Genomic DNA, 12,389 nt, shown 5'->3' on the forward strand with positions numbered 1-12,389 from the left:
TATATGCTGAGGGCTTTAAACATACCTGAAGAAAGCAACTTCAAGACAAACCCAATTATGTTTGATTAGCTCAAAAATTGCTTAATGACCCTATTTAATGAACACACCATCTGAGATAGTTATGTGTCTCTCTCCTTACAAGTTTCATATGCATACAATCTTGAATCACAAGTCTCTTTTTCTTTGAGCAGGAAAGAGTCTGCTTTGGTTGTGTAAGATGATCTCAGAAAGGGTGAGGCAAGAAATGTCTCATGTCCTTTCAGATCCATCCCAAGAGAGTGAGAGTGGGACAGAGAAGGAGATTCGATTTCCAATACAGTGGAAGGGAGGAGTGAAAATTCATTAAAATAGGGGGCGATGAGAAAACGTGCCAGATGTTATGCTGCTTACGCCAATCATACAACTGGGTGACATCTGGTACACATATCAGCTCATTCTTCTTTCTCTTACTCCTTTTCCAACCATTCTCTGGATGACTTTAACGAAAAAGGAATGAGGAAGTGCAACAGATTTTGATCTTTATCCAATTATAAGCTGATTGGTGATCAGAAGATATAACAAAGCCTGGAGCTGCTGTGCAATGCCACGTAGGAATGGGATGTCCATTAACTGAATGTGCACCACATTGGCTGGTTCCTGTGCAGACAGCTTTGTTCATACTAATGGGAGCAATCTAGTTTTGTGCTGTCTATTTTTGTGTTGCGTCAGTCTTGCAAGACTGTTGTTTTGAAAACTTTACTTGGTGAAAACATTATCCTGCCTGTCCACCCCCTGGCCTCTGGTGACAGCAGTTCCTGTCCGGTTTGAGACCAGGTTTTAGCGGCAGGCCAGCACAGAGCCAAATATTCTGGCCCAGACCTGCCAATACAAATGCTAAAACTAAGCTGCATTGAAGTGCATACTTATTAATCAGTCTCCGAAATTCATGCAGTGGATCAGCTTAATCGCTTCAAGTACAAAATAATGGCATTCATGTTATCAAAAACTCTCCAAGACATAAATGGTCTGAAACTCTCCTTTAGTCAGGCTTCCTGAATTAATGAAATCAGATCAAATGAGGTACCAACTGTACAAATGTTCAGAACACAGCTCAGATGGCTTTCAAACCACCTTGAATCTGTGCAAAAGGAAAACACTTTTAAATTATTTATTTGTTATGTTTTGTTGACCATCAGGTTTAATATTTCTTTGATGCATATTTCTTGCATCTAACAGAGGCTCATAATCATCCGATATCGTGTGCACTTCACGTACTTGAACATGAAGCTGCTTAGGACATTTTCTTTCCCACTTGAATAAGCTAAAACCTCAGACTTAATTTACACCCTCTGTCAATATAATCAATACTTCAACATCAAAGCTCAAATTAATTCTCTTTGAGGAATAATGAGAGAACTGGACAGCAACTCCATGCTAATCAAATGGTTCAGTAGAAACTCATTTTACTGCAGTAATGTCTGCTCTGCCATGTACTGATGACAGGGTTCCGGGGTCCAGTCTTTTGAGCTGTACATATAAGCCTGAGGGCTTTCAACTACAACAAATTCCCATTGCCTGTAATCCCCAGCCATTTATTCATCCTAGGATAACCTTCAATCCTCACTGTCAGTTTCCCACTACATTGGGGGCCCGAGCTTAACACAGCAAAGCTTTCAGAGAGGCTCGGTGGGCACTAGAGACATGGACACAGCAAAGCTTTCAGACAGACACAGCAGGCAAACACACTGATACACCATGTTTATACACTCCTGAACTTCCACCGATCAATTCCGAAAATTAATAAATAAATACTGCACGATATTCCTGTTGGACTGGATGATTAATTCTTTTCAAAACATTTTACTGATGATGAGGACTTCTGAAATGAAACGATGGGATTTTGTAAGAAAAAAAATCCATATTTAAAACTTTATAAAGTAAAATAACTAAGCTTCCTGCAGACGGACATACGCATCGATTTGCGGCGGAAGAGTAACCCCTGATCTGACACATGATGCAATGACAAACGTGGAAGCGGAAGGATAGAGCAAAACAAAACACCGGTCACAAATTAGAAGTCTAAAGCGAGAGATTTTAAGAGAAATGTCAGAGAATTTTGATATAAGAGAAGAGGAGCTTGAGTTTGCCCAGCCCTATTTGTTTGAACCATAAGAGGCGTCTAAGCTTATAATCCTCCTATATCCTGCGTCATACATCGCATCAGGAGTTACTCATTTGGCGCAAGTTGACTTGCACAGTATGCGTACGGTCGTCTGGTGGAAGCTAGTTATTTTACTTCATAAAGATTTAAATATGGATATTTTTCTTACAAAATCCCATCACTTAATTTCAGAAAGCCTTTATTAACCCCCTGGAGCCGTATGGATTACCTTTTTATTATTTATATTAACTTTTCTATGAGCGCGCTTTGAGTGTGCGGCATAGTAAACAGCCCGTGAGTCGTCTCGCATTTGAATGGTTTAAAGTCATATTGAAATGCACACAAAGGAATCGATAAGAGGAATCGAAATTTTAATTTTATAACAAGTACCTGATTCCCTGATTCCCCCAACCCTAAACTGACTAAAGACTTATTTTATAATGAATGTTACCTTCGCCTGAGGCTGAGGCAGGGCAGTTGCAGTTGGAGCTGGGAGACGATGGAGACATAGTAAAAGTGCTTTGCTTGAGGTAGATGGCGTGTTTTGTTAGTAAATGTTTCATTATATTACTAGTGTTGCCTCCTTTGCTGACAAATGACAAGAAGCAGCTTCTAATTCGCCATTAACACTGAAGTATACAGAGATAAAACAACGCAAGTATAAATAACAGTATCGTTTGTCCTGAAGTTTATCGGTAGTCCGGTATTGACCCAATTACGTACCGGTCCAAAAAAACACCGGTTCTCGGTGCCCATCCCTAGACACAGGTAGGGCTGCACAATTATGACAAAAATCATTATTCCCTTGAAATTGAATTAATCGTCACAATTTTCATTGAATGACATTTTGAATAGCTTTATACCATTGTTTGAAGCAACTGCATGTCATATTTTATATAAAAATAAAAAACAATCTGAAAACAATTTTCCTGAAATTTTTTTTAATTGCTTTTCTATAGCATTAAGTCTCAAATGTCAATTATACATTGGTTTGGTTTCTTCTTTAAAGGGGACCTATTATGCCCCATTTTACAAGATGTAAAATAAGTCTCTGATGTTCCCAAAGTGTGTATGTGAAGTTTTAGCTCAAAATACCCCACAGATCATTTTTTACAGCATGTTAAAATTGCCACTTTTTGGGGTTGAGCAAAAACGCGCTGTTTCAGTGTGTGCCCTTTAAATGGAAATGAGCTGCTGCGCTCAGCCTAAGAGGGCGGAGCTTCAAGAGCTCGTTCTCCCCTGTCAGGATTCAGTCAGGACACACTATAATGTCAGAAACTGCGAATATATGCTGCATGGAGATAGAACAGGTATAGTTTAGTTTAATTACAGTTATAACTTATATTGTCTTCTTGTTTTTATCCACTATTAGAACAAGCCTGTTGTACCGGACCCCGTTCGACTTTACCGATGAGTTTTATGACGTTTATTGTACTTCACACAAAAGTTGATGCATCCGTTTTCACTCTAGAAAATCACTGTAAGAGCTTAATAAAACAGTGCAAGTGTACATTAAAATATTGTCCATAAACTCTCTCTCTCTCTCTCTCTCTCTCTCTCGCATGATCATCAACACACACAGCTAAGTACACAGAAACTTTTAGTTACAACTAAAAGTAAACAAATACATAAAGACCTTATGCCTTTTCAGGTGGTGCTTAATAAACTGGTAAACTTTATATCCATAAATCAGCTCCGATGAACTGCAATAAAGTGCTCTCACCTTCATTACTGCCGAATCCAGTATCACTCTGGAGACTGTAAGCTGGATCACAAACAGTACTGATCTATCCTTGAGTAACAAATTTTTAGCTCAACCTCTGTTTTGTATTGTCCCTTTGTATTGACATTAGTTCACAAAGCAGTCCGGAGTGAAATGATTCGTGCAGACATAAACGAATTTTGGTAGAGTTGAGGGAGCATTTTTTTTTTAAAACAAAATGAATCCACCTCATCTTCAGCGGCTCAGATTTAGGGAGTAAATGGAGAGAGCTATGTGGATTAATCCATCCAGCTACAGAACACCTAAAACGCTTGGGAGACATTCTCGTCAGTGCAGCAATGGCGGACTGTGAACTCGCAGTGAACTCGCTCAGGGCGGTTCTATGTTAAAACGACAGTGTCTGTCAACATTTGTGGGTGGGGCCTGTGGCTTTTGTGACATCACATTGCCAGGGATCTGGAAATGGCTTGTTCTGAGACACTGCTTATGATTTATGGGGATTAAAAAAAAAAAAAAGGAGTGGTTGGATTTTTATCATTATAGGGTGGTTGTGTACACACACTGCCAACACACATTTATAGCCAAACACCATGCAAAAGTGAATTTTGCATAATAGGTCCCCTTTAAAAAACAAAACAAAAACAAAACAAAAAAAACACATGGGCCATTTTCCTGGTTGCATTCGCACTGCCAATAAAAACTATGAAGTGACTTAAATTGCGTTTATTGTTGTGACTTTTATTTTGACGGGGCGGCGGACATTTACTTTGGCGGCGCTGAGAACAGCTCAGCCAGAGCCTGAGCACAGTGCTCGCATTTTCCGTCTGCATTTAATTTATGATCTGTTTAACAGTCTTGTCTAATACGTTATTAGATAGAACTGTTATACAAAGAAAGTAAACAGTATATGTATTAGCTTTTGCCATGTGGTTGATGCCCAATGTTGGTAGCTGAGCAGAAATACATAATCATGTTTCGCTTGGTCCGCTCATAGTCGCGCTGGATTTTCTTCTTAGCGTAAGGTTGAGAGGTCCATCTATCACTGTTTTCCATGTTTGTAAAGTTAGGTCATGGAGTAAATATAGGCTGTGTACACAGCTTTTTAAAAATAGCGGGTACTGTTGTTTCGCGTGCGTTCGACTCTCGTGATGTAACATGCTCTGAACACACCTCTTAAGCACGCAGAATAAAGTAAGTGGATATTTTTTGATGTAATTGCGTGGCATCCGTAATCGTAATCGTGATTAGAAATTCGATTAATCGTGCAGCCCTAGACACAGGCGAATCATTAACATTTAGGAATGAGATTGCGTGTGTTTGAATCAAGATCACGATCTTTTAACGATTTATTGTGCAGCTCTAGCCCTAATATAAAGTGCATCTGTGTGTGTAACAGATTAGCAAAAGAAAAAAGAAAAAGTTGGACAGAAACTTACTTCTATCCATCAATTGTTCATTGGATTTTGAGATGTGGCTGTTGCACTTAAAGATAAATGCAAGCTTGCAGTTGATTGTGGAGGGGGTGTTTAAGTGGACTAAATGACTGGACAAGCCCTGCCTATGTCAGCAGAGAGAAGTCTGCTGTTTCACAGAAAGATCAAGCTATGACATTTTGATTCAACATTTTGGGGTTAAAACATTAAAAATGAAACATACATGGATGAATTGTTAACAAGATCTATAACATGCATTTACAAAATACATAGGGTAAATTTTCATTTAAAGCTGACTTTAAAAGCTGTCACGATCATGTATTTTCAGAAATAATTCAGTACTATTTAATTAAAAACTACGTTAACTGATGGTTGTTGTAGCCAAAAAGCAGCTGATGCTGAATCTGAAGGCACTGCTGGACTATTTGTTGACCCAAGAGGAAAGGTAGCAATGCAAAGTTTTACACACTTCTACAGTGCACTGCATGACTACAACTGCCCTTTTAAAGGGATAGTTCACCAAAAAATTAACATTTGGTCATTTACTCACCCTCATGTTGTTCCAAACATGTTTGACATTTTTTCCTTCTATGGAACACAAAACATGTTTTGAAGATTGTTGGGATCCAAAGAACACTGGTTCCCATTGAGAAAAAAAATCTCAAAATATCTCAAAAGAAGTAGTCATACAGGTTGGAATGACATGAGGCTGAGTAAATTATGACAATTATCATTTTCGTGTGAACCGTCCCTTTAAGCAGTGTACAGTTGTCCTGATTTGCTTTTTGGTGCCAGAGCGCGCTTTACAGCTGGAGAACAAAGAAGCCCTTAAAATGGTTATTTGTAATGCAAACAGCTTCAGTGATTCAGCAAAGAAACATTACGGTATTTTTTTCCTCCATTAATAAATAGCCAATCTTGAAGAAAATCTATGACAGTATAATTCTGCCAGCAAAGACAACTATTCTATGATGTTGAGAGGCAGTAGATGCAGAATAATTCAATTCATCAGTTAGGTCAATTAGATGTTATCAAAAATAAACTGTGGAAGTTGCACTCAACTAAAAAACAAAATGAAGGCAGAAAGGTTTTAGAAATCAATCTCTCAGGCTTGATAGCTTTAGGTAGTTTGTTCACAGACGTAAATACTGTAAACAGAAACTGCAAGTGAGATGCCGTACTGGGACATTGTGCATTCATTTAATCAGGCCTAAGGCATGCCTCAAGGGCTTCATAGAGCCAGAAACACCAATACTTGCACACCATGATACTTTTGAAGACGGAGTTGAGTAGAATGTAAACACGGCAGGGCACTGCAGTGACTGAGCATCTTCACAAGGGTTAGTTCACCCCCATATTAAAATTTGTATCATTGCTTACTTCCCCTCATGTTGTTCCAAACTTGTTTTACTTTATTTCTTTCGGGGAACATAAAATAAGATGTTTGGCGACTGAGGCTGTTAATCTGTTTAGGGCCATGTTGCTGAAAATGTGGACAAATTTCACAGTATCCAGTCAAAAAAATTTAAATTTACTGTGTAATATGATGTGTAATAATTTAGATGAATAATAATAATCACAATTGCGATGTGGACTAGTGTACGTGAATATTAAAAAGCAAAAAGACTGCTATTTAAAAATGAAGTCTGCATGTTCTGCGGATCTTTATGTGAATGAGCAGCACAGTTTACACTCAGGTATGCGCGATGCTTGTGGTGTTTTCAGCGTCTGTTGTCTCATGAACACATGAGTTCACTTCATGAGCATTTCACCATTTTCTTAGACAATATCATCAGGTACACACACAATGGCAAAGGTCTTCACCACAACCCGCCAAAATAAAAGTTTAGTGTAACTTGAAGAAACTATGACAGAAATATATCACTTTTTTACAGTAGAATGTAACTCTAAAAGTAAAAACAACACAAATAATAGTTCATTAAAACATTATTTTTAGGGAATATCACAATTTTTTTTTCCATGATTTATGATTATTAAAACATAATTAAACAGTTATTGGAATCCAGAAAATTAAAATGAAAAAACACAGAATTTGGGAAACAATAAAATGGAATTTGGAATTAAACACTTTGTTAGTCCACATTACTAGTCTTGTGGTGAACAATTAACCCATGCAAGCTAATACACGGAAGAAAAAAAAACGTCGTCGTAATCTTTAATCAAAATCTGAAAATTTGCTTCCGCTCTGGAATGGCGTTCCTTCTCTAATGACATCAGTTTGACGGATTGGGTAGAATATCCTTAAAGGATTAGTTCACTTCTACATGAAAATTTCCTGATAATTTACTCAGCCCCATGTCATCCAAGATGTTTATGTCGTTCTTTATTCAGTCGATAGAAATTATGGTTTTTGAGGAAAACATTCCAGGATTTTTCTCCATATAACAGACTTCAGTGGGGTTCACCGGGTGGAAGGTCTAAATTGCAGTTTCAATGCAGCTTCAAAGGGATCTACACGATCCCAGCCGAGGAATATGGGTCTTATCTAGCATAACAATCGGTCATTGTCGAGAAAAAAAAAAAATATATATATATATAATAAATATATATATATATATTTTTTTTTTTTTTTTTTTTTAACCACAAATGCTCATCTTGCTCTAGCTCTGCGATCCACAACCATGACATAATCACATTACAAAAGTCATGCGTGACATAGGCGGAAGTACCGATCCAGCATCTACAAAGTGAACGTGCAAAGATTAAGCCAAACGGCCTTTACAAAAAAAAAAAAAAAAAAAAAAAAAAAAAGGGTCAAACAATAATATCGGACGATTTTGAAGTCAGAGGAGAAAATTAGATGAAGTTTTTCACCCTACCGCGGTACTTTCCACCTACGTCACGTGTGACCTTTTAACATAATGCGTGGCGCATCACAGAGCAGTGCAAGACAAGCATTTGTGGTTAAAAAGTATATACATTTTTTTTTTTAAATGACTGATCGTTTCGCTAGATAAGACCCTTATTCCTCAAGCTGCATTGAAACTGCAATTTGGACATTCCACCCGGTGAACCCCACTGAAGTCCACTATATGGAGAACAATCCTGGAATGTTTTCTTCAAAAACCTTAATTTCTTTTCGACTGAAGAAAGAAAGACATGAACATTCTTGGATGACATGGGGGTGAGTAAATTATCAGGAAATTTTCATTCAGAAGTGAACTAATCCTTTAACCACTCCCCTACAACCGTCAGTTTGCTATGAGCAAGAGATGGAGAGGTGCGCTAAAATAAAACCCCACCCTCAATTTAATATTCCGTTTCACTTGGAAATGCGTCACAACACTGAAGTCAAGTCAGTTGCAGCTTCCAGTTAACGCAGACTTTTAGGTGACAACATTTGCGTGAACTATACCTATAAGGCCAGGATGTTGTAAAAAGATGAGAACAAACAACTAATTTAGATTTTTGACCCAAAGATACATTCTTTTTAACTCTTTCCTCACTTAAAATAAAGTCAGTAAGCATGTTAACATGCACATTGTTCTGATTAATGTCTATTTTCTGGTCATGCCTTCATTTTAAATAAGATGTTTACATGCTCCACAGCTATTAGAAAATTCCTGTATACATCAGAATAATCCAAATAAACTTTTGTTTATTATTGCAAATTCTTGTCCTACTATTCTCTTCTGGGAATACTAGAGATCCTCACTCTTGCCATTTATTATTTATTTAGTAAATTGGGATGAATTGTAAAAAAAATAATAATAATAATAATGAACTGCAAAATGCAGATCTTGAGACTCCTACAAATGTGTTAAAAGTCTCCTCCTCATTCCAGAAATGTTCCTCTATTCCTGCTTGACTTTTCACACTGGTCTATATCTAATACGACCCAATATTACATTTGTTTGGACAGAAGATATTAGATATAAATTACTGTACAGGGGATATTTTGAATAAAGGCACTTACATCAAGACATATGCCAACTGTCCAATTCGGATTTATAGATTAGAAATCTTAATCTGGTTTCCAGAATCCAGGTTTTATATGGTTCTAAAATATAATACATTTAATTCTTTGATTGAGACTGAAATATTTGTGTGCAAGTACTGAATGAATGCTGAAACTTCAGCCACTGAAAAAAAATCTCCTCATGTCACAAAAAGAGAGGGTGTGCTGCCATGGTCCTTTGTGTTCAGTTAAGTCAGAGGGCAACCAGTGACAATAGTCTGGCTCTGAAAGCGTGTGGAAATGCTTCTTTCCCATGTGTCAAAGAGGCATCAAGTCAAAACAGAGCTCAGAGAGTGAGAAAGCACACGATCATCAAATGTTGAGTGAACATGACACCAGTTCCTCTGAATCATCTTCACCACGCAGTAAGATCCCCTCATTTTAAAGCCAATTCAAAACAAAGCCCTTGAAAAAGCCCTTCAATAACTAACCCCATGCAGCTTCCCACACAGTTCTGTGTGCCAGGCTCTTTGACATGGAAATTAAAAAGAAGGGAGGGCTAAGATTTCAAGTATTAGCTGCTTCTGAATTAAGGTTGTTCGTGTTATGTTCGAGGAAAATAAAACTATTTTGTCATTTCCAGAAGCTCAATGTAATATTCTAATAGAAAATGATCTCTCGTCTCATTATCAAACAGTCAACAAAAATACTACAACAGCAATGAGAGGCAAGTGTAATTACAGTTTTTCAAAGTTCGATCAAAAAGTTAATCCATGCACCACGAAAACTGCAGTGCCCATGTTATGGCCTGTAAGTAAATGTGACATGATAAAGTGTCTAAACATTTGCCTTAATGCAAGATGATCGGAGTAAAGCCTCTTGATAACAATACACTATGAGTAGTGCATGATATAACACACCGGAAGGTATATGAAGTAATTCAAGAAACAAAAATCACGCAATTTCGATTCAAAAGTTTTCATAAAACAAAACAAGCAGATCTGTTTCAAACTCGTAACTTACTGTGATGGTAACTTCATGCTTTTTCAGTCGATACTTCAAACTCTTCATGTTTTCTCTTTGGTTGAATAAATAAAAAGTAGCGTGTAGGTTAGTATTTGGATAAATTACAACAACTGTTAAGTTTTACGGTTTAGTTTGATAACGCAAAAACAACTTTTAACGTCTGACAACACACTGCGATTTTTCACCTGACGCGAAACACCACCAGACGTATCGGGACCCGTTTCCTTACTGACAACTCCGTAAACCAATAGTAGAGAGGCATAGCAAAATGAATTCTGTTTTGGCCAATCAGACGTCAGAGGGGGCGGGACTTCCTCGTGGTCCTGGCAGCGTTTGAAATTATAGCAGGGAACAACAGGAGATGCTGTTGTGCGTCTGACGTCACCCTTACCTGGAAAAAGGCTGGACTTTGTCTCAGATTGAGGGCATTGAGAGAGATAGTGTGGAAGATATTTATTTGATATCAGCACCTGAATAGCTTTGGGTGGAGCAAATATTTGAGGAAAGAAAAATGTTATGTACGTAATAGCTAGCCTATGTAGAATAGTGATTTTCATTATAGCCTAGGCCTACTGATTACAGTGCAAATATTTTATTATGATGATAATGATATTTTCATTGATAACTCAAAAACAGTCTTGTTTGAAATATGAGTTTGCAGTAATCGCTGGTGCAAAACAATAAATGACAATCGGAGCTACATATACAATACCAAAAAAATGTTTAGCGTCCCTTTCATTTTCATCTGAATACATGTTTAGCATTTATGTTTATGCCACTTACTGTAAGAGATGTGTTGCCCCCTTCTGGCCTTGAAAAGAACAACAGAAACGAGAAGCTCGTTGATGAAACTGGTGACGGCATTTGCGCTAAAGCAATGTCAGATTAGGCTACAGTTAAAAAACACAACTTTGTTTTTAAACGTCAGTCCACATGATAGGCTATGCTTCCCACAATTTATGCAGGGAGATGTTAGCATGTTAATAATTTGCAATTATTTCCAATTATTTGAATGCATTACTGCAGCAAATGCATATTTTCCCATAAAATTAATGTATTTCATTTTGTATTTTACTATTGCACTATTCTCTCTTTATTTGGCACATCTGAATACATTTATATATTTACAGTATATAAATTGAGGCTCCTTTTCCCATAAACCTGAGCGAAATTATACATTGTTGGATTTTTTTTTTTTTTTTTTTTTTATATATATATGCTTACCATAGATTTTGTCCAGGAAGCAAAAGTGAGAGATTTAGAGGAAGAGGGCTGATTGTCCTTGTATAAGCCCTCGGGTCAAACTGATAAAGTTATTTAGCAGGAAATTTGACTCTCTTGCTGCCAATTTTTGGTTCCTGGACAAAATACTGTCCCAGCAATATTAACAGAACAATTTGGGGAATGACTATGGTTCATTTATTAATAATCTGCCTCTGAAAGATTGTTGACAACCATTTCTTATACTATGATTTCTAATAATCGATAAATAAAATATACTATAAATAAATTATAATGACAGAGAATTAACCTTGATGTAACATTCACCATGTTTCGTTTATTTGGGAACTTCATATAAGTCAGGACAAAGAACTGATCAGTGTTGTGGTCAAGAAAAAGTATTATTTTCCCTATAGACCATCAGCAGGACTAGATTTTCACAAATTGTGACTTGTCATCAAGGATGACACTAAGTGTTTCGACACTCCTGCAGGCAACATATTTGTGACCTTCAGATGATAGTGAGGAATTTGGTGAGGTGGATTTTAGCTGTAAGGAAGAATAATTCACTCCTGTCAAGTTTAAGCTTGGGGTGTCAGAGAGGGATGTGGACTGGTTTGAATGAGATGTATAGCATCATGTTATCATTCCTCAGCAGTAGTCATGAAAGGAAGAAGCAAGCCTGGCTTCTAGTTTCTCATGTTGGAGATAATGGGGTTTCTTGAGTATTATGTTAAGTAGGGAAATGAGATGGTACAGCACCAATAATGATGTTTTGACATCAGAAGAGAGATAACCCCCAGAGATCTCTCAGTGGAGAGGGGCTTGGGATGGGATCGAGAGGGCAAGTTCACAAGGTTTAATGAAGTGCTTAAATGATCTTCTTGTCTGAAACAGTCTTATAAACAAGCATGACATATGAATGCT

The 12,389-nt window shown here is 37.3% G+C and overlaps 1 protein-coding gene across 2 annotated transcripts in view; it reads right to left on the minus strand.

Moving 5' to 3' along the window:
• uacab (uveal autoantigen with coiled-coil domains and ankyrin repeats b) overlaps positions 1-10,471 on the minus strand; it is a 53,525-nt gene extending 43,054 nt beyond the window's left edge. The window contains exons 1-2 of one of the 2 annotated variants that reach the window (XM_051900342.1): positions 10,427-10,471; positions 10,239-10,293 (exon numbers count right to left, since the gene is read on the minus strand). In XM_051900342.1, the coding sequence (XP_051756302.1) occupies positions 10,239-10,286 (48 nt within the window). In that variant the 5' untranslated portion in view covers positions 10,287-10,293; positions 10,427-10,471. Of the gene's footprint in view, positions 1-10,238 lie in introns of both variants that reach the window. The other variant, XM_051900341.1, reaches the window with a different exon arrangement.
• Positions 10,472-12,389: the final 1,918 nt, after the last annotated feature.

This window comes from Ctenopharyngodon idella, chromosome 7 (assembly GCF_019924925.1).
Source record: "Ctenopharyngodon idella isolate HZGC_01 chromosome 7, HZGC01, whole genome shotgun sequence".
Taxonomy (NCBI): Eukaryota; Metazoa; Chordata; class Actinopteri; order Cypriniformes; family Xenocyprididae; genus Ctenopharyngodon; species Ctenopharyngodon idella.